At 39.4% G+C, this 23,720-nt stretch overlaps 2 protein-coding genes across 3 annotated transcripts in view; one reads left to right on the top strand and one right to left on the bottom strand.

Annotated features, from left to right (window-relative positions):
* LOC106079871 (latent-transforming growth factor beta-binding protein 1-like) overlaps positions 1–23,720 on the top strand; it is an 83,599-nt gene that overhangs the window by 5,743 nt on the left and 54,136 nt on the right. The gene's annotated exons all lie outside the window — the stretch shown is intronic.
* On the bottom strand, positions 4,133–22,934 carry LOC106062808 (deleted in malignant brain tumors 1 protein-like). 2 transcript variants are annotated; one of them, XM_056003944.1, is made up of 9 exons: positions 22,843–22,934; positions 18,619–18,782; positions 16,871–17,009; positions 15,034–15,236; positions 14,039–14,177; positions 12,443–12,645; positions 8,561–8,699; positions 6,572–6,783; positions 4,133–4,358 (listed from the first exon to the last, which is right to left on the bottom strand). In XM_056003944.1, exons 2-9 carry the CDS (start codon positions 18,692–18,694, stop codon positions 4,345–4,347), a joined length of 1,125 nt encoding a protein of 374 aa, XP_055859919.1. In that variant the 5' UTR covers positions 18,695–18,782; positions 22,843–22,934; the 3' UTR covers positions 4,133–4,344. The 2 variants fall into 2 exon arrangements, with proteins under 2 accessions (XP_055859919.1, XP_055859918.1); XM_056003943.1 differs by lacking the exon at positions 22,843–22,934 and adding an exon at positions 22,677–22,753.

The raw sequence follows: 23,720 nt of genomic DNA, 5'->3' as shown, positions 1-23,720 counted from the left end.
ACCTCAGCGTGAATGCTGATTATGTCACAATGTCGTCAGGTCGCCTGCCGAGAGGCGCCCAGGTAGAACAAGGACATTCAAGAGCTAGGCTTGCAATAAAAGCAATGACTACTGACATGTTTCGGATGTTCCTTCAGAGTTGAAGATAGTTTACTTCCTAGTCCAAACCTCCCGCAGGGGATGGGAGCGGGCAGGGTTTGAACCCGAGACCATCGATAAATCCAAACGACAGTCCAGCGCGCAAACCGCACGACCAGGCAGGTTTCTAGATCTACATATATGCTTCTCCTTGATTGGCTGTAGTAATAATGAAGTGTCTTCGACTTCAAAGTTTAAGGATTTGTTTAGTGTTTCATAGGACACTGTGAATCCAGTTGTGACCTATATATTTTGCTTAATATGAGCCTACGGTGGAGACAAAGCGGTTGTCCGCAGTGGGTCTATTTACATTTTCTTTTCGTCTTCTGCGCATGTCATTGGAGCGGCCCTAAATGTGTCCCGCGACATCCCTCCAGATCTGAGGCCATCTGCTGCAAGCTGCTTTTCAATAAGCCAATGACAAAACGGCGCCTGAGTTGATCTTTAGATCGATCCCACGGGGCGCCTCTATTAACTATAATCCATACAAGTGCTCTTTCTTCACTAGTTCCATTAGAGAATGGAATGGGTTGCCTGACTCAGCCAGGAAAACCAACGACTTAACAGAGTTTCAGTCGTTAATTAACACGCATGACTAGACTGACACGTGATATGCGTATGACGTAATTATCTTTTTTTTTTGAAGTAACGTCTGTAATATATAAGATAAGATACGACATCCTGAACTAGTGAAAAAAAGATGGCCTTTCTATGAGGTCATCCCCCCCATGCGGGATAGGTGTTCGCCCCATCGTAAAATGTCAGTTATATGAATAGATATGCAAGATCTGATATAATTAAATTGATAAAAGATCTAAAATATTTCAAGAGTTCGTCCACAAGAAAATGTACTAATATACCGTTATTTTATGACAAAAGGCACAGAGCGCTTAAGTTTATAGGATGTTGCTTTCTGGCTGCTGTCGCCTTCTAATCAGGGCCGGACTTAACCATTGCGGGGCCCTATGCGAAACAGATTTCGCGGGGGCCAGTTTGGATAGGGATACGGGTAATAATTGAAAATAAAAAAAAATAAAATTTGTGTTAGAAAATAAATTCGTCTTTGCATTTTATTCATTCTTTACTACGTACAGAATTACTTTACGAGCCTTGCGTGTAGCGAAGTCAAACAGTAAATCATAAAAATTATATTTCCTACATAGATCATTCAGTGGTCTCCTACATAGATCACGCTAAATAGCAAGAATTACCAAATGTTTCAATCTATCTTTGAGAATTGTTGACCTCAAGTAACTCTTCATTAGTCTGAGACGCGAGAAGCTTCTTTCATCAGATTCCACAATTACGGTTATCGCTAAATGCCGTTTTCTTATCGCGAATAGGATTTGAGTTTTCCATATTAAATGACACCCCAAAATAACAATTTTTGTTTACATATGAAGAGATTTTTAGGACTTGTTCGTATATTTTGCAATTTCAGATTTCCAGGAATTCCTGGTAAATCCTGGTAAATCAGTAGGCCGCGAGAAATTTGTTATAAGTTATAAAATGGTTTAATGTAATAATTTACATCTAGCGGGGGACCTATGAAAGTGCAAGGCCTACTGCGGTCGCATAGGTTGCAGTAGCCTAAGGCCTGCCCTGCCTTTAATAGGAGCATGAGGTGACTAGCAGACTTCAAAGACGCCCTGGGGATTGATAGCTTCTAGGACGAAAAGATCGTAAATGACAGAGGCTCGACCGTGGCCCATTCTTTGTTAAAACATTGACTCTTGTCGGGCTTATTGTATCCACATTTTATATTTTGATATCTTTCCGTGTTGACTCTTTCTCTCCGTAATTATTTTCCACGTTCCGACGGAATTATTCACTTTGCTCATTTATATTTCACTCCCCTGTTATGATTAAACTTCAATAACTTTTTGTGTCTGTATTCAGGAAATGTTATTTTAGGTATAGAATTATAGAAGAATGCAAGCTCTTTTTATATAATACAAATTAAAGTTTATAAAAACCAAACACTAATTTAATTTAATGGGGTCAAATCCAAGTTGGTATCGTCAATATCCTAAAAATACACTGGTATGACAAAGTAGAAAACACCAAACTGTGGGAGATGAGTGGACAGAAAAATATAGAAGTGCAGATCTTAGAGAGGAAGTGGAGATGGATTGGTCACACCCTTAGAAAAGATACCAGCAACAGAGCTAGGCAGGCCTTAGAGTGGAACCCCCAGGGAACAAGACGCAGAGGAAGACCAAAAAGAACATGGCGACGCAGTGTACTTGAAGAAGCAGAGAAGACCGGGAAGAGCTGGAATACCATCAAAAAGCTAGCAAGAGACCGTGGAGAGTGGCGTGTTTTTGTCGAGGCCCTATGTTCCATGAGAAACTCAAAGGAGTGATGATGATGATCGTCAGTTAGGAGTAAAAGAGTTAAAATAACTCCTCTGAATCCACCCGAATAAAACACACATGCATCTTCTGAGTAACTAAGCATCATTGGAAATAACACGCAGTGAGAATATATTACCATATATAGCTAGGTACTTAGAAATGTTATTTTTGACGTTTTTCTTATAAGATAAAGACGTTACTTCAAAAAAGAAGATGATGACGTCCTACCCGTCATGGATCTAGTCATGCATGACCTAGAATTAGCGCGAGGCCAATGAAAGTGCGAGGCCCACTGAGGTCGCATAGGTTGCAGTGACCTAAATTCTGCCAAGTCACATGTTTTCCTGGCTGGCTCAGGCAACCCATTCCATGCTCTAATAGCGCTAGGGAAGAAGGTGCATTAGTACAAACTACATAGACGTAAAAACCACAAACCTTTGGGGCGTTGCCCATTAGCCGGCCCGATGTCTTAACCAGTAGGGCGCGACGTCCTGACAAGAGGGGGCGTGATACCGGTCAATTTTTTTTTTAAGGGACAAAATAAATTATTTTCGCTGTGGTTATAAATCTATACTTATTTAACAAAAAAAAAATATGTCATTATTACCAGCAGTGTTTCAAACATTAAAGGTAAAGGGACGTTGTTCGACTTCTAAGTTGTTTCTCCACTTCCCATTCTCGGATCAAGTTGAAACTTTGGGCAATTATTTATCGTCCCAAACAAAACACGAATCAATTAAAAAAAAAAAACAATTAGTAAATTAAATAATTGAAATTAATTAATTTTGTATGATATCAAAAAGGGAAATAAATCGTACATATTTAGATATATGGCTGTGCATGTGGAGTTCTTCCCATTGAATAAGGGTTGTTGTTGTTTTCATAAATTATTTTTAATATTTTGCTTGTTATTGCTTGATTTAAATTTTGATTTGTTTTTTCCATGACTAGAACATAGACTACGTGGGTCACTGCTTATTGTTCTTTAGTCCTGGTCCAGGAAGGATGACATTGACCAAACAATGTCTCGGATATTTATGGACGTCATGACCAGTGTCTAGAGCCGTTGGACCACGTGGGGTGGAAGCGGGCAGGGTATGAGCCAAGGACCATCCGGACAACCGAACGACAGTCCAGCGTGCGTAGCGCACGTCCAGGCAAGCCACTAACTCGGGACCTTCGTGACCATCAAACAACAGTCCACAGCGCATACGACCGAGACCAATCGTCACTACAACGATTTGTCTCGATACGCCACGATCAGCTAGTCATGATCTACCTCACGGGGCAAAACTTTGTCCTCACGGGGCAAAACTTCGTCCTCACGGGGCAAAACTCGTCCTCACGGGGCAAAACTCGTCCTTACGGGGCAAAACTTCGTCCTCGAGGGGCAAAACTCGTCCTCGCGGGGCAAAACTCGTCCTCACGGGGCAAAACTTCGTCCTCACGGGGCAAAACTTCGTCCTCACGGGGCCAAACTCGTCCTCACGGGGCAAAACTCGTCCTCGCGGGGCAAAACTTCGTCCTCACGGGGCAAAACTCGTCCTCACGGGGCAAAACTTCGTAGTCTGATACACGTTTGTTAAACAAAGCACTGCCTCTAACAACTTTAGCGAAATGAAACACAAGTCAGAGAATTGCCATGCACTATTCTAATTCTTTTTTTATTGATTTTTTTAAAGTTTTATTTAACGTTTTCCTTTTGTAACAATATCATTTCTATTCTGGTTAAAATTCACTTGGTTAAAACAAAAAACAAGATATACATTTAAATTTATTGTTGGTATCTCTATTATTTCTCCGCCGCTGAAATGTAGAACCTATCTGATTGGCTGACGGCTGATACAATCTATAGTTGAAACTCTGCAAAATAAAGGAAGAAAACAGAAAAAATAAAATATCTATAATTATAGAGCATAAAGTTAACAAATACAATTAAAGTTACATACTATAATTTGACTTTACAAAGGTTTAAATTCAGAGTAAGCCAATAGATAAGCACCAGCACGAAATTACGCGTTGTTGTTTATCCGTATTGATAAAGATACTAAGGTCAATGCTACACATTTTTAAAAAAGCAGATATTATTTCATGGTCAGATGCAAGAATACCCTTCAGTACAGTAGGAAAGTTATCCATTTTCCCAAATCATTTTGTGGACATTATATAATGAGGATGCTGTAACGATCAATCACGTTTACCCTATACGTACAAATACCAGGTGTTCAATAGTACTCTTGTGTCTCAGATTCCAAACCAGGTGTTCAATAGTACTCTTGTGTCTCAGATTCCAAACCAGGTGTTCAATAGCACTCTTGTGTCTCAGATTCGAAACCAGGTGTTCAATAGCACTCTTGTGTCTCAGATTCCAAATCAGGTGTTCAATAGTACTCTTGTGTCTCAGATTTCAAACCAGGTGTTCAATAGCACTCTTGTGTCTCAGATTTCAACCAGGTGTTCAATAGCACTCTTGTGTCTCAGATTCCAAACCAGGTGTTCAATAGTACTCTTGTGTCTCAGATTCCAAAGCAGGTGTTCAATAGTACTCTTGTGTCTCAGATTCCAAGCCAGGTGTTCAATAGTACTCTTGTGTCTCAGATTCCAAACCAGGTGTTCAATAGCACTCTTGTGTCTCAGATTCCAAACCAGGTGTTCAATAGCACTCTTGTGTCTCAGATTCCAAACCAGGTGTTCAATAGCACTCTTGTGTCTCAGATTCCAAACCAGGTGTTCAATAGCACTCTTGTGTCTCAGATTCCAAAGCAGGTGTTCAATAGCACTCTTGTGTCTCAGATTCCAAACCAGGTGTTCAATAGTACTCTTGTGTCTCAGATTCCAAAGCAGGTGTTCAATAGTACTCTTGTGTCTCAGATTCCAAACAGGTGTTCAATAGTACTCTTGTGTTTCAGATTCCAAACCAGGTGTTCAATAGTACTCTTGTGTCTCAGATTCCAAACCAGGTGTTCAATAGCACTCTTGTGTCTCAGATTCCAAACCAAGTGTTCAATAGCACTCTTGTGTCTCAGATTCCAAACCGGGTGTTCAAAAGTACTCTTGTGTCTCAGATTCCAAATTAGGTGTTCAATAGTACTCTTGTGTCTCAGATTCCAAACCAGGTGTTCAATAGCACTCTTGTGTCTCAGATTCCAAAGCAGGTGTTCAATAGCACTCTTGTGTCTCAGATTCCGAACCAGGTGTTCAATAGCACTCTTGTGTCTCAGATTCCAAACCAGGTGTTCAATAGCACTCTTGTGTCTCAGATTCCAAACCAGGTGTTCAATAGCACTCTTGTGTCTCAGATTCCAAAGCAGGTGTTCAATAGTACTCTTGTGTCTCAGATTCCAAACAGGTGTTCAATAGTACTCTTGTGTCTCAGATTCCAAACCAGGTGTTCAATAGCACTCTTGTGTCTCAGATTCCAAACCAAGTGTTCAATAGCACTCTTGTGTCTCAGATTCCAAACCGGGTGTTCAATAGTACTCTTGTGTCTCAGATTCCAAATTAGGTGTTCAATAGCCCTCTTGTGTCTCAGATTCCAAACCGGGTGTTCAATAGCACTCTTGTGTCTCAGATTCCAAACCAGGTGTTCAATAGCACTCTTGTGTCTCAGATTCCAAACCAGGTTTTCAATAGTACTCTTGTGTCTCAGATTCCAAATCAAATGTACAACCATCAATAAGATTTGACCCAGATCCTCTATTTAGCTGTCGGGTAGCCTACTTTCCTCCAACCCTAAAAAGATTCGGAAGTGCCTCTCAAAGGTCAAGCTCCTCCCTCCCCCGGGCCATCTAATCCATAACTACGCCACTGGTGCATCTCAAGTGCCATTCGAGCATGCAATGGGTTGCCTGAACTGACTAGGAAGAATCAATGACTTAGCAGAATTTAGGTTTCTAAAAAATAAGCACGAGTAGAAGAATACATAAATATCATCACGAGTAGAAGAATACATAAATATCAGCACATGAAAGACGTAAGTATCTTTTTGTGTTATCTTAGGGAGTCAGTATATTATAAGATAAGATAATCGCGCAGACCTGAACCCTACCAAATCTATAAAAATAGGCGTCACCCACCTTCACACGCTTCGTAGTAAGCTTCGAACCCTTTCCTTGTGACAAACGTGTTCGATATAAAGGTAATGTAGAAACTGTTGCTTCTGGAATCGAGGGTCAACCGCTGGCCGCCGGTCACGTTGCAATATGTGCCCAGCAGACGATCACTGGAACTGCTGCCGTCATAGACTGCGATGAAGTCTGGGCCACACTCTGTATCTAGGTAAGGGAAGCTAGAGACATGGCGGGTAAGTAGAGGTCAAGGTCAAAAAGGTTTATTTTATGTATAAAGAAGAGAGAGAAAGCCTATAAATATTTATGTCAGTGTCGCATCACTGATTGATAGTTAGTCACATTATTAGCTGTGGATCACGAGATATGCTGGTTTATGGAAAATATGATCTCGCACGGAGAAATCAAGGGGTCACAAAGTGCATTATGGGTTTTTGACCACATGGTCAGAGGCAGTCTACACTCTACACCATGTAATACAAGGAAGACAGACGTGTCTTATGTTTAAGTATTGAAGTATTGCTAGTTGTGTGTTTAATGAAATTCTATTTTGGAGTATGATATGCATTTATGTGATTTATTATATTTCGTCTGCTGCTAGAGAGCTGTTTCTAAATATACATATGTTGAGGTCATATTACTCAGTAGATCTAGTAGACATACGCAACAACAAGTTCAGCGTGAGGAAGGACATTTAATTAATACACCGTGAACATTCTAATAATACCAGAAGAGGTATTACTGTAAGACAAGGAACATTCACGTTATCAGCACTTATAAAACACTTTACAGTCACACAAGTGTCTTGTATTGTATATCTAATGCCTAGTTAATGGGGGATCTAAGATAAAGTAGAAGGCGCTCTTAGCTGTCACCCAACGGTCCTTGGTTCGAACACCGCCAGCCTTCCCCCCCTCCCCCCACAGGGAGGTTTGTGCTTGTAAAGCAAATAACAGAGAAATTAGGAATGTGGGAAATTTCTTGCAAGAGGTGTGAGGGAACAGGGGTACTTGAATTGGAGTTAAATAGTGAGTGAATAGTTTAATGTATAGGAGGAGCACACATCATACTCACATAAACATATGCACACATCATACATCATACACACAGACACACATGCACACATCATACACACACACACATCATACCCACAGAAACACATGCACACATCAATCATACACACACACATCATGCATCATACCCATAGAAACACATGCACACATCATACTCACATAAACATATGCACACATCATACATCATACACACAGACACACATGCACACATCATACACACACACATCATACCCACAGAAACACATGCACACATCAATCATACACACACACATCATGCATCATACCCATAGAAACACATGCACACATCATACGCACACACATCACGCCCACAGAAACAGATGCACACGTCATACACGCACACATCATACATCATACCCACAGAAACACATGCACATGTCATACACATCATACATCATACCCACATAAACACATGCACACGTCATACACGCACACATCATACATCATACCCACATAAACACATGCACACGTCATACACATCATACATCATACCCACATAAATACATGCACACGTCATACACGCACACATCATACATCATACCCACATAAACACATGCACACGTCATACACGCACACATGATACATCATACCCACAGAAACACATGCACACATAATACATCATACACAAAGTTACACATGCACACATCATGCACACAGACACTTTTCATACATTATACCCACAAACACACATTATACATCATATACAAAAACACACAGGCACAGATCATACACACATACACACATGCACACGTCGTACATCATACACACAGAAAAACATCATACACACAGACACACATCATACACACATGTACACATGTACACATAATACATCATACACAGAGACACACATGCACATAGACACACCAGCACATACGCACACACTTTCCTCCTTAACAAAGTAATTTACCTAAGAGATATAAAGTAACCAACTGGGACTTCAATGAGCCAGGAGCAATCAGCATGATTCGGGTAGTACATTGGATAGTAAGGACTGGTGAACTCACCAGTCAAGTTGGTCAAGACTTCATTACAACTGGAGATCTTTTCTGAAACAAGAAAACTAAATAGACTCTGATATACATTTTGGGGTCTTGGCGTGATATAGGCTTAGATATAGGCTCCCGGGCATGCTACCCTGCCTCATAGTGGCGCCCGGGTGGAAACGATCGTAAGAGGAAACGATTAGGCTAAAGGGTAGCAAAACAAGACTCCTGTGGGGGTGCCTAAGGGGGTGCGAGAGCATCCTCATTGCACTTTGCGGAGTTGTAAAAAAAGCTCCCACAACCTTGTCACAATCCAAGCGCTGTTCCTCAAGGGGCCCTTACATAAATGGCGTGTCCCGCACAGTTAGCCTGGTATAGAAAAGGAAAATGACGGGGGTATTAGTGTACGCGGTCTCTTGCCACGAGTCTGACCCACCCGTCAGACAGAACAGTGTACACTGTTCAGGCCGGTGAGAGGGAGCTCTTGTTCACTTTTGCTGGCCTAGAGTTCTAAGAGCCGAAGGCTCAACTCTACCTGAAAGTTTAAAAAGAAAGAAGAAGAAAGATATAGGCTAGATCTAAATGGATTTTAAAAGCATGTCAATAAGTTCAATAAGTTTACTGAAACTAATTTATTAATAAGAGGAACACACGTAGGACTTAATCACTTTTTTTGAAGTAACGTCTGTATTTCATAAGATAAGATAGTATATTATAGTATCTAATATAACTAGACTCATCATTTTTATGAACTTTCAGAAATAGTCGATAACCCTTCTTCATTATCACCCTTCATTCTGTTGAACATAAAATTTGTCGACTTTCTTTCTCTATTTCTCTCTGTTTTGTTTTTGTTTTTTGCTTTAAATAGAATCTCTTTCAATGGCAGGCCCGTCCATTCTTGAATGTCGTCTTCCCTTCGGTTTCTCTGTCTGCTTCTTTTTCCTGGTACTGTTCCCTGAAGGAAGGTCTTTAAGAGCCCCGCTTGTAATATGGCCATAGATTTTTAGTTTACGTTGTTGTTTTTTACATTAGTAGCAGGTCATCGCGGGTTCCGTTTGCTGTACTAATCGTTTCTCTAATATCCTCATATGTGATGCGGTCTTTGTATGTGATACCTAAGATCTTGATGTAGCATCTCAATTCCATTGCTAGGATCCTCCTCTGTTGTTTTGCAGTCAGCGCCTATGAATTGCAAGCATATACGAATGTGGCCATAACCAATGATCGCATCAGTCTGATTTTGGTACTATAACCTTAACTGTTGTTAAAATCAGGACCGGATTTACCTATACAAGCTTAAGCTAAGAGCCACCGAGATATATTTAGTTAAGTTCCCCTTTCAGACCTTGTGGTCTATAGGACAGATGATGTAAAGGACATTTGTTTCTGTGGCCTACTGTTAACGAGGGTGTCATGTGGCCAGCACAACTACCGACCGCCTTTACTTTTCTCCAACTAATGTCAGGTGCCCATTAGAGCTGAGTGGACTCAGAGGTGCCCAAAGTGTAGTGTAACTGAGTTGTTTTATTCTGCGTGTGTCCAGCGCATCAGAAGGTCATGTCCAGTGCGTGTGTGTGTGTGTTTATAGTAGTTAAGGAATGTCGTGTGAGATGTGTTGTCGAATTGTAATGGGATAACAACTACTAGACTACCAATACCATTGCTTTATTTGACAAGATTGCCATAGACATATCTCACACACAACACACCCGAAATTAAAAATCCCACTCTTCACCAGGATCGAACCCGGGATCCACTGTTCAGAAGCCAAGCGCTTTAGCGCTCAGCCACCGCGCCTCCAAGAAATATTTAGTACTGACATTTAATATCTCAAGTATATATCAATTAGCTTTCGACCATTTGAAGTAAAAGTTAAAGTATAGTTTTATATCACAGAGTTCTTAGTGCAAGGTAGAAAGTATGACCTGTTGGTTTTTTTTAAATGATCTGTAATCTAATCTAATTGATTTCCTTTTGATTTTTAAAATCAGGCAAGAGAAGTTATGAAGTCGTGTTGACACTCGGTCGTTGCTTTGTAGCGCCAATCAGTTAGTACAACTAAATTGATTAAGGCGTATCTAATTCTTAATGTAGAGCTTGAGATAAAGATAAACAAGCATCTTGTAGAAACAAAACAAAATATATATTTACAAAGCTTATATCAACTCTGCCTGTTGTACTTGTTAATTTTCCCACACACATTCTCGGATCAGGCTGAAACTTTGCACAATTATTCAGATGCGTAGACAAGACGTGTATCAATAAAACAAATTAACCAATTAACACCGATTATCGGATCAATTTGAAACTTTAAACAACTATACATTATACCTAACAAAACATGAATCAATTAAAACATTAACCAATAAGTTCAATTAATTATTTTGTTTGAAGGAAAAAACAAACTTCTATATTTTAGAAAGAGACATTGTGCGGAATTATTCCCCTAAGATTAGCTTTATTTTTTAAGGTTTTTTTTATTATTATTATTTTGCTTGTTTTTTTTTAAATATACACAGATTGAACTTGAAAGTTGATATGTGAAATGATCATTTAAACAAGTTATAACTCACTAAAAGTACACTTTTTTTTTATCTCTCCTGACTTGCTCGTAACCCTCTCAACTTTTAATTCAGTATATATTAACTTGAACTAGGACAGACCACCTGGTGATTTCATCAGAATGTATTCAGCCTACACAACCAAAACATCCGCTCACCTTTTCCTCTTGGCCACACCAGAAATTTCTCACATGTAGTCCATAAAAATCGGATTCTAGCGTCAAACATGCCCGCTTGAGCTTGAGATGCAATAAAGAGACGCTAGAGTTCTCTCCCTTTTCCCCTCACAATCCGTTCTGTTGCCATTGTTTTTTTGGTCCCTCAAAGTAAACTCAGTGGTTTAAACTCTGGAGATGTTATCTTTTTAAAATACTGACGTTACTTCAAAAAAGAGATGATTACGTCCAACGCGTATCCCTAGATCAATGTAGTCATGTATGTTAATCAATGACTTGAATTCCATATCAGTGTATTAATTATGAAAATATTCTTTAGAATGCAAGAAGTTATTAAATTTCTACAAGGCTTATATAAACCAACTCTGTCTGTCTGTCTCGTGCAAATTTTGAACACGTGATTTCTCTCACTTTCCAGTCTTGGATCAAGTTGACACTTTGATCACACGAATGAATTTAAAAAAAAAACAATTCGTAAAATAAATAGTGCTAATTTATTAATTTTAGTTTAGATGGAAAAGGGAAATAATCCTAAGGTATTGATACATGGGTGCAAATTTCGAGTTCTTCCCCTTGGATAAGAAAACTTTTCTTTTAAGTATTTTAAAAATATAGTTGCTACCTTCAACCCACTAAAATCTACTTGCTGTATCCATTTCGTCTTTACAATCGTCTTCTGTTACATCAGCTCCTCCTTCCTTATAAGCCAGGGGTTCTCAACCTGTGGATCGCGATCCCTTGGGCAAGTTGGGGGTCGATTGACGATTTGCCAGGGGTCGCCTAAGATCATCAAAAATAAGGATTGTTATTGTCTATTCTTCTACTGCTGTGTTTGTCTATTGGGGGGGGGGTCGCGGCAGAGTGGTATATTGTAAAAAGGGGTGGCCGAGCTTAAAAGGTTGAGAACCGCTGTTATAAGCCCCACTCGAGCACTACTTTATATAATCGCCACAAAGTCATTCTAAACTCATGCTATTGCATCATCCCAAAACTTTTTATACACACACACACACTCCATAACACAGTGCTGTGTATGCCTTCACTGCTATTTTCAATGTTCGCTTACCCAATGCTGTGTAATTAGCGTAGAAGCCTCGCTTAGTTATGGCGGTGTCAGATGTGAACACAACATACAAAAGGTTAGCCGTGGACACGAGGACCATTTCGCTGGGCGTGTCACAGTATCGACCCATGAGCTGTGCCGCGGAATCACTGCCGTCAAAGACATAGACGAAATCTTGTGAACATTCAGTTTCTATTTTAGTAAATCTGGAAAGAAAAAAACAAAAAAAAAAGGTTTTGAGTGAAATGAAGAAAGATTATTCAATGTTTTATTAGAATTGGTGGTTCTCAACACGCTTGTGTATAACCTGGGTGCTCTATCGAAGGCATTTAAGACTCCTCGAACGCTTCCATCATTTGCGTCTTCGATCCATAATGGACATACGCTGGCAAGACTACATTACAAATAACTATGTTCTGCTGGAGGTCGGTGTGGATAGAATAGAAACACTAATTACCACTCGACAGCTGCACTGGGTCGGACACCTATCCCGCTTGGAAGAAAATCGCGAGCCAAAGGGATTCTTCTTTGGCGAGCTTAGAGGAGGACGGCGTAACAGAGGTCCCCCCCCCCCTTCCCTCGTAAGCGCTATGAAGATCAAATAAAGTGCCAGTTTCCTCTCACTTGCTCAGAGGAAAATAGCTGGCAGCAGATGGCCTCTCAGAGAGACGTGAGTTCTCATAAAGGCCGAGGGACACACAGAAGACGAAAAGAAAACTTAAATAGACCACCTTCGGACAACGGCTTTGTCTGCATGAGTTGCGGGACAATATACAGGTCGCAACTGGGTTAGCGTAGTCATGTGAAACACTGCACTCCTCCTTTAGCTTCGGAATCGAAAACATTGCCAATCATTACTTTCAATGTGATTTTACGTATATTGTAGCATTGTTTAAACGTAGCTATGTACTGAGGCTGCAGCATTTACTGAATCACATATGTTTAAATGACAAAACTAATGTTAACTCTTGGTCCGCCTTGGGTGCTGGTACTATCCCTCGAGCTAAGCGCTTTCATGTCCATTTATTCTAAGATTCAAGCATTCTGTATTCTAATTGGGATTTGCCCTCAACAAATTCTGATCAAAATAACCCGTATTACGCTAGAGTATTCGTGTCGCTATAGTGTTAGTGTCGCCAGACTGTTTGTGTCGCTAGAGCGTTAGTGTCGCTAGAGTGTTATTGTTGCTATACTGTTAGTGTCGTCGCTATATTGTTAGTGTCGCTATACTGTTAGTGTCGCTAGAGTGTTATTGTCGCTATACTGTTAGTGTCGCTATACTGTTAGTGTCGCTCTACTGTTAGTGTCGCTAGAGCGTTAGTGTCGCTATACTGTTAGTGTCGCTAGATCTACTTCTCTAATAACCACAAAGTAGTGACGACACAAAATCAGCTTTTAATAATATAGTTCAGTGCAGGACAGGTCATTAACCAATTGGTTTATTCATTATTTCTTGACTAACCTGTCGCGAAATTAGATTTATTGAAATTAATTTTTCACATGTTTAGTAATAGAAACAGATTGTGCTGCCGATAAAAACCCAAGCTAACTTTGACGCTTAAATTAAACCCAGGATAACCGTTATTTTCCCTACTTTACCTTAATTGTAGAATGTATTCATCCGGAACTTGAATCAACCAAGTGCAGAGTAGGTTGTTGGTGTAGTTGAATGGATAGAATGGACTTTGAAGGCTGCCCTCTAGATCACTCAGCGTTTCTACACATTGTGCGTGGCTTACTTCAAGAACACACTAAATCTCAATCACTTAATGCTATTCTAATAGTTACATGATAATTGCTGAACAAAAAAAAAATGCATGAAAAAGAAATATAAAAAATAATATATATTTTTTTAAAAACAAACAATAGATTAGAAGTGCTAAGTTGATGGGGTGTAGGTTCAAGTCCAGGCATTCTATAATGATTGATCTCTTCTCAGCCCTTGTGACCCTTGTGTTATTACTAAACTGAAAAACGACGTCATTTCGGGAAAACAAATAAAAGAATGAAAAGGACATGCTAAAGACAATATCGGTTGTAGACTTAGGCCTACAGCACTGCTACCAAAAGTGAAAAATAAGGATCCACCAATGTGGATCGCGACCCATTTGGGGTCCGATTGACCATTTGGCTGGGATCGCCTAAGACCATCGAAAATATGGATTATTATTGCCTACTCTTTTATTGCTGTATGTGTGTGTCGGCTGGGGGGGGGGTAGTATCATGGTGGGGGATTATAAAGAAGGGGTCGCCAAGCTTAAAAGGTTGAGAACCGCTGCACCAATGTGTAGCTGCCCCCCCCCCCCCCAATGGGAAACTATAGTGAAGGGGAGATAACATTCGTGTTTGAAAAATAATTACCTTTGTAAATAAAAAAAATCAGTTTCATTACTATTTTTTCCGCCACTCCTAGTATACGTTCAAACATAAACAGAACTACAAACAAAACAAAACAAAAAATATTGTCTTCTATATAGAGGGGGAAAAGCAAGGGCTATAACTCATTTACATCTTTTCTAATCTGTCTTGAATGTATGACTTATCACCCTTGATCTCGTGTATCACTCTGAAAGATAAACAAATGTGTAACTCACCCATGGATGTGTAGGTCGCGTAGAAGCCCTGATCGGTCACCACGCTGTCCGAGCTGAACGTGACGTGCATGGTGTTGGAAGTTGACCTCACCACGATCCCGTCCGGCTGGTAACAGAACCAGCCCAGCTGCGGGAACAGGGCTCCGGAGCCGTCGTAGACGGTGACATAGTCGTAGCCACATTCTGTTCTGATGGAGGTAAAGCTGGGACAGCAAGTGAACACAATTTTAAACCAGGGCATTTGTTGACCTGTCCACTCTAAAATTAGAATTATTATTATAATCTAATACATAGACCCTAATCAACATATAGGCTATATATTATAAAAAATATTATCATATCTTATCTTATAAAATACAGACGTTACTTCAAAAAAAAAGAAGATGATTACGTCCTATGCGTCATGCATCTAATCATGCATGTTAACCTATGACTTAAATTCTGCCAAGTCATTGGTTTTCCTGGCTGGCTCAGGCAACCCATTCCATGTTCTAATAGCACTAGGGAAGAAGGGGCATTTGAGTACATAAGTAGCCTATATTATTAGATTTTGTTTTTTTTTTTGTATTTGAAGATTATGTTTATAGCAGGCTTTATAGTGTGCCTGGTTTACAGAATACGGAAATATTGAATAAATTAAATTTTAGCATTTATATAGCGTTACTTTCATGCTTATAGCATGCTCAGAGCGCTTTGGTCCAATCTCATTTGTGGACCGGTGGGGGAGGGGTATCTGGGAGAAGGTTTTCCTTGCTGCCTTTAGGCGCTCAGTTAAAACAACTCTGCTCGAGTCGGGTGTCGAACCTCGAACCCCCTTCATAGGTAGCCAAGCCAGGTAAAGTACTAGCGTACTAAGCCTCTTGACCACGTGTAACGAACAATTTAAAAAAAACAAACTGTGTGGGCATTTCAGTACTAAATGTAGAGAATGTTTGTATTTTTCCAGACTTTAGAGTTAGCAGCAGTGATCTTTCAATATGATTTTCTGCAAGCAGGATTTGGTTGAAGCTAAATTGTTTAGTAATGATCTACATCTTCTGGCCACAATCCTTTTTTCTGTACTTTATCCGTCATCCCAGTTTCTCTTTGTATTACTTCCCTTTGTTCGTACGTCTGTACTTTTTCATATGAATAACTATTAAACCAAGTGCCCTAAAACGGTTCCATTGTATCGTGGTGTATATTCGCTAGTCTGTTTGACATCAATCGTATGCACAATGTCATTAGTCCTTGTGTGATCGGGACGTGGCGCCCGTGCTACGTTACACAGCCGCAAAGTGGCGCCCGGGTGGACACGGTTGTGATAAGGGGCGACTAGACCGATAGGGAAGGAAAACAAGACTCCCGTTGGGGAGCCCAAGAGCTTTGTTCGTTGCTCTGGTCGGGTATTGAAAGTCCAACAACCCTGTCAATATCCACACGCCGTTCCTTAAAGGATGTTTTATGACTTGGTTAGTGTGCTACATGGGAGGAAGAGGGTGGGGATTCCTTTGGTCTCACCTCTAGCCCCGAGAATCTTGAGATTCGAGCCACTGGAATTAGCGATGTCATCTATTCATATTTGATTGGACCTCTCCCAGACAGAACAATAGTTCGGTCATGCAGGCGAAAGGAAGCTTTTTTTGCTGGACTAGCATTTCAAGAGTCTGTAGCTCAGCTCTCTCATCTATTTAAAATGTGTCAGTTTTAGCCAATTTGCAACAATATTAAACTCATACTTTTAAGCCTGGTCACCCTGACTTACTTAGTAGGTTAATACCTTTTTTTTAATAGTTTAAATGTTACAATAAGTATTACAGTTATTTGCAAGATAAGTCAATAAAGAAATCTACCTTACTTGAGAATGACAAAGTTATCTTCCGGAACTTCTATCGACCAGAAACAGTTCAACAGTACACTATAGTTCAACGGATAGTTTGGGCTGAAGATGACGCCAGAAGGTTCTGTCAGGTAATTGGAGCATTCTGTGTCTTGTACTGCAAGAGGTTAATTCTCCATTCAAATCAACAACTACACAGCTAGCAGTAGTAAAAATATATTTCTTGGAATGAAACACCCATTCAGTCTCCATACTAACCATATACATACAGATGTGACTTTTTAAACCTTAGCGTTTCTGGACAACTTTTCAGCAGAACACGTGGATTCATAAATGCACATGGAATCGCTTTTTGAAAATAAAAAAACGCAGAATATAAAAATAAAAACTAAAAAAAAAAGATTATATAGAACGTAAAGAACCGCACAATTACTGTCACATATCTAAATACTAGTTGTCACCCTTTTTCTATATATAACTAAATTAATTAATTACTAATAATTAACTAATTGGTTAATTTTGTTTCTATTTTCTTCGACAATAAGTAATGGTGCAAAGTATGAACTCGATCCGAGAAGAGGAAGTGGAAGAATTAACGTGATTTGTACCAGACAGACAAAACAGACAGACATAGTTGATATAAGATTTGTAACAAAAACTTTAATAGAATTCCTCTCCTCCCCCTTTTCCTTCTGTTATAAACACAACAGTCCTCAAATGTTGGCCAATGGGAAGATGTCATATGAACGAGTCGAGGCCATGAAAATAGGAATTTGTATATGTCTCAGCCTGTGTGTTTGTGACTTGTGCCCATCGTCATAGAGAAATGTGTATTGGTCTAGTCTGTACATGTAAAGGGCTAAGCTTTAAAAAAAAGAGTAAAGTTCCCCTTTCTGACCTTTTGGTCTATAGGGCAGATGATGTAAAGGTCATCTGTCTTTGTCGCCTACGGTTAACAAGGGTGTCATGTGGCCACCACTTTAATTTTTTCCCAACTAATGTCAGGTACCCATTAGAGCTGGGTGAACTCATAGGCGCCCGAAGATCCCGAAATTAAAACCCCCAGTCTTCAGCAGGATTCGAACCCGGAACCCCCAGTTCAAAAGCCAAGCGCATTACCGCTTAGCCACTGCGCCTCACAAAAGGGCTATGCTTAACTCCTGTACATTTTTAGAAAGCTTTCTGTGAGAATAGAAAACAAAGTCCAGAGCTTTCTTTAGTTTGTTGTGAATATATACCACTAAGTAAATGATCCTATAATTGTTAGTATTGTCAGGACCGGCCTTCTAGGCAAATTAAATTTGATGACCTCTAATGAAGTAGAATAATAAAGAACCAGAGGGAAAATAAGATAGTGCATTTTATTAAAAGCAAGTGCACTCCAATAATAACATTGAAACAAGTTTCGCTATTTCTTCTCTAAAAAAAATATTAAGACTTCTGTGCGAGGCTTCTACCAGTCGAAGGACCAAGACTGATGCCTAGTTTACCCATGCCTAAGACCGGCCCTGGTTCTGTACATATCCGTAAAAATGTTTTGTGAAATGTTTTACATGTTTCGGATGTTCCTTCAAATATGAAGATAATTAGTTCCTAGTCCAAACCTCCCGCAGGACGACGGGTATGGGAGCGGGCAGGGTTTGAACCCTGGACCATCGATAAATCTGAACGACAGTCCAGCGCGCAAACCGCACGACCAGGCAGCCATCCGTAGCACAATTTGTTCAAAATGTCACAAGAGCTGGAAGGAGACAATGTTATCTCACCTGATTGACAGCATCCCAAATGCAACACTAAGAAACTAATCATGCAGACTAAAAGATTGGCCATTCTCTGTGTCATAGCGTCGTTATAATGGCGGGTATCACAGATGTAAGTCTAACTATAGTTTGACTGTTTTTGATGGTATCATTGTGAAGGGCCGTGTTTTCTGTAAGATGTAACGAAGATATAAATACTTGTCTTATGAATCCGAGTAAAGGAAATAGTTTTATAAAACCTTTTCTTTAAATGAAAACTTTATAAGTGAAGTTGGCTTTTCATGTTCGTGACTATTATGGCCCCGGGGCCGCGCTATTCGACCGCGACGTGGCAGTGACACCCGGGTAGAAAGATTAGGCCTACAATCAGCGACAAGGAGTTTATCTTGGAACACGCAAGGTATTTAAATTCCATTCACTGAAGCAACATCCCTACTGACTAGTGCCAGGGTCGGTAATACATATATGCTTGCAAGGGTCCGTATCGTTAGAATATATTGAAGAAGTAATTGCAATATTATTGATTCTACAAGATATAGACTTTTTCATTTGGAGGTCTGAAAAAGTTGTTATCTGAACAACTGAACACTAAATAATAATTAGTAATAACTTTGCTACTCGGTAATAACTTCACTTTCGACAATTTCCTACATCATGGATGTTCCTTCATAAAAGATTATTAGCCTACATCTTAGGCTGCGTGTGGCGCCCCTCCCACTCCTGAGGGTGGCGCCCGGGGCATCTTGCACTTTTGCCCCCCCCCCCCACTACCACTACGCCTCTGGTGTGGACAATACTTTTAAACTCGATTAGAGCATGGAATGGGTTGCCTAAGCCAGCCAGGAAAACTAATGACTTGGAAGAATTTAAGTTATATATATATATATATATATATATATATGGCTCCTTTTGTCTCGAAAGGCAATGGATGCGCCCAAGTGAGTCACTGGTTTTGGCTTAATCTTGAGACGGGGCAGAATCTGGTGTGGCTAATCAAGCCAATTCTAGAACGGCAGACTTTGCCACAATTCGTACATGTGTATGCCTCTGATTTAGGGCTAGCAGACAGGGCAGCTTTCTTTTTTTCCCTCTTGATTAAAGTCGCTTCAATTCTTTTGTTCTCAGCAAGGGTTGTCCCAGCACGCACAGTCTGTCTCCATGCACTCCGGTCTTTGGCTATGTTTTCCCACATACTTTCACTGATGCCTATATATATATATATATGCATGACGCGTAGGACGTAATCATCTTCTTTTTTGAAGTAACGTCTGTATTATATAAGATAAGATAAGATAAATTGGGTCTGTGTGCTCATAAAAACACACACACACAGATTTGTATACTATTTATTGATATTTTAAGTGGTAGAATCAATAACCTTTGATTTCACGAGTGGAACACGCTAGCCAAATGTGACTACATACATGAAAGATGCACGTAGGGGTCTGTTAAAAAATGGATAAAGCAATGCTGAACATTTAAAGATTTTTACGAACTATGAACATGACGGGAGAATTCAAGTTATCTTTTAACATTAATGTCAATCAGGAAGTTAGTAGTTCATGTTTTGCTGTACAAAGCGAATCACTCAAAATCATTATTGGATTTTTTTTTTTAAATCTTTGGATAAAGTGAATAGAGTCCCTTTGAGACCCAACTATGGGAAGATTGTAAGTTCATCCTTCTGTGGCTGTTCACGAGATCATCATATGACGAGATGTGAAGTGGTCAACGTCTGAACCGATGACAACCAGTTCAATTAAAATCAGTTTGAATACTTGGATTTGCTCTTCGGGAATATAACAAGAAAAACATTAAAAATCTTCTTATCTTATATAATACAGACGTTACTTCCTATCTTATCTTAACTTATAGATACAGACGTTACTTCAAAAAAGAAGATGATTACATCCTACGAGCCATGCATTCAGTCATGCATATTAACCAATGACTTAAATGCTGCCAAGTCACTGGTTTTCATGGCTAGCTCAGGCAACCCATTCCATGCTCTAATAGCACTAGGGAAAAAGGAGTATTTGTACAAATTTGTCCTAGCATATGGGATGAAGAATGAGCCTGTATTTTTGTGTCTTTCTGAGTATTTTATTAAATTTTGTTTTTGTATTTGAAGATTATGGTTCAGTGTTTTATGTATAATTGCTACTTTACCTTACGGTCTTCTATCCTGAAGGCTTTCTAAATTTAGTGATTTTACTAAAGGTGTTAATCTAGTCAAATGTGAATATTCGTTTGTTATGAATCTCACTGCTCTATTTTGTGTCTGTTCCAGTTTCTTAATGTTTTCTTGAGTTGTGGGGTCCCAAAAATACTTTTTTAAACAATAATACCTCTTTTACACAACATACAGGGCCTCATGGTTAAATGAATACATAATAGACATAAGAATATTCCAATGATAAGACCATAGATCTAGACCCAGACGACGATACGCTGAACATTAATTTATTAAACTCTTCAATGAATGCGGAAATACCCGAAGACGTGCAGTCTGCTCAGGATAAATATTTTTCTCGTTCTGTAGCCAAATTTTAAATTTTATTTCTTTTCCACAGTTTTCCGAGTGTGGCCAATGTTTACCTCAGCGATATTAATCAACTGTTACATTTCTAGGAAAATTGTCAGAGCCGATTTTGAGATCCATGCCCACCCACCAAGTTAAATAGAGGTATTGTAAAAACATTAAGGAGAGGTGTTTTTTTTTTTGAGATACTAAAGAGCTGGCAAAATTTGAACAGAATGATCACAAACAATCATGGAATGGGTTGTCTGAGTCAGCCAGGAAAAACAAGGACTTGGCAGATTTTAAGTAATTAGTTAGCATTTATGACTAGATTGACCTAAGGACACGCGTAAGACGTAATCATCTTTTTTTTTTTGGGGGGGGGGGACCTAACGTCTGTAATTTATAATATAAGATAATCAGTGACTGATAAGTAATGTCCGGTAGGCGTGCTGGCTGAGTGGTAAAGAGCCTTGTTAATTTTAGGGATCTTTGGGGCGCCTATGAGTCCATCCAGCTCTAATGGGTACCTGACATTAGTTGGGGGAAAGTAAAAGGTTGTAGGTCATTGTGCTGGCCACATGACACCCTCGTTAACCGCGAGCCACACAAACAGATACCCTTTACATTATCTGCCCCCCATAGATCTCAAGGTCTGAAAGGGGGGGGGGGGAAATTAAATTTTTTTTTTACTATTAATTTTCGATCGAGAGGGAAATGGGATGTTTTGGATATTTAATTTAGATTCTTAACGCTGAGCATCACAAGATTTCATCTGGATGAAGAGCGAATCCTTGATGGTCATTTTGTCTTTACTATCGATTTAGATGTCATATATTTATATATTTATAGCTTTTATATAGCGCTACTTTCATGCTTATAGCATGCTCAGGGCGCTTTTGGTCCAATCTCATTTGTGGACCAGTGGGGGGGGGGGGGGAAGGGGGTATCTAGGAATTGGTTTTCCGTGCTGCCTTTAGGCGCTCAGTAAACCCAACTCTGCCCGAGTCGGGTGTCGAACCTCGAGCCTTCTAGGTAGCCAAACCAAGCCAAGTTCAAGCGCACTTGGCCTCTCGACCACGTTTCCCATGATAAGTTGACCCAGTAAAAATTTCCTGGTCGGCCAGTTTATATAGTAGTCTGCTATTACGTCTATACTATCTTCGTATCTTATAAAAAATACACATATGTTACTTCAAAATAGAAGATGATTACGCCTGTTAACCAATGACTTAAGTTCTGCCAAATCATTGGTTTCCCTGGCTGGCTCAGGCAACCCGTTCCATGCTCTAATAGCACTCGGGAAGAAGGAGCATTTGTACAAATTTGTGCTAGCATATGAAACGAGGAAAATGCTTTTATCTTTCTGTCTTTCCGAGTATTTTAATTAGATTTTGTTTTTGTATTTGAATATTATGATTTAGTGTTTTATGTATAATTGCTACTTCCCTTTTAAGTCTTGTATCCTGAAGGCTTTCTAAATTTAGTGATTTTACTAAAGGTATGCGATAGACCAAGGCCTATACATACAAAATGCACTTACGTTGCTCTTTTAAAGAATCTCTATCAATAACAAAATCACTAATCTGGTCCAGAATAACAAAAGGAAATGTTACCACAACCATATTGGTATCAGTATACATTAAGTGCTATGTTAGTTACCATCAATATCTGACATGATGAAAGCTAATACTGATAAATGAATTTACCCTGTCTCAAAGGTACGTCCTCTGATCACGACAGTATCGACTCGTGTCTTACAAAATTCAGCAGACTATGTAGTGCACGTCTTAAGTGTGCTAGGTTGAAACAAGTAAAGACTTGACTTTTGGTTCTCAAACTGGAGCATGGGTACATTTTTTTTATTTCTCAGAGAACCATTACTCAAATATTTCGATGATTGATACCTGGTCTTGTAATAAGCGCTTCGTACTGTTGTTGTACTGCTCTCAAGTCCGAACCCTGGGCAGTATCATCCTCTGCTGACCTACAGAAGGTTTGTCTATGACGTAGGCTTATTTTAATCTACATTTCAGAAGGAAATATTAACAATTTGAAACAACAAAATGCGCTATAATTTTATGAAACTTTTTTAAGATGTTCCCCCATATTGCAAGATAAAATACACTAATAGGGCTAATTAATATCACAACAAATCAGTATTGCCATTAATTATTAAATATCGTTTTATGGAAAGGTTAAATTTAAATACAAACCAAAACAACAACTAAGGGAGGCTACCGGTACTTGTTGACTCAGATGAGGATTCCCTGTTTGGGAAACGTCACGTAAACAAATCTGTGAAGTGGCCAAATTTGTTGATATGCAATGATGACATCAAAATGACTGTAGACTAGTGTAGACTTTATAATTTTTATTGTTTTAAGAAAAATCCAGTTGGAAAAAATAATAATAATGACAACTGACCTGGCAGGTAGCATTCTTAAGAAGATTATCGTTGCCTGACAGGTAACATTCTTAAGAAGATTATCGCTGCCTGAAAGGTAACATTCTTAAGAAGATTATCGTTGCCTGACAGGTAACATTCTTAAGAAGATTATCGTTGCCTGACAGTTAACATTCTTAA

The sequence above is a fragment of the Biomphalaria glabrata genome, chromosome 11, assembly GCF_947242115.1.
Source record: "Biomphalaria glabrata chromosome 11, xgBioGlab47.1, whole genome shotgun sequence".
NCBI lineage: Eukaryota > Metazoa > Mollusca > Gastropoda > Planorbidae > Biomphalaria > Biomphalaria glabrata.
Note: the sequence above shows the minus strand (reverse complement) of the source record. Positions and strands in the feature narration are given on the sequence as shown.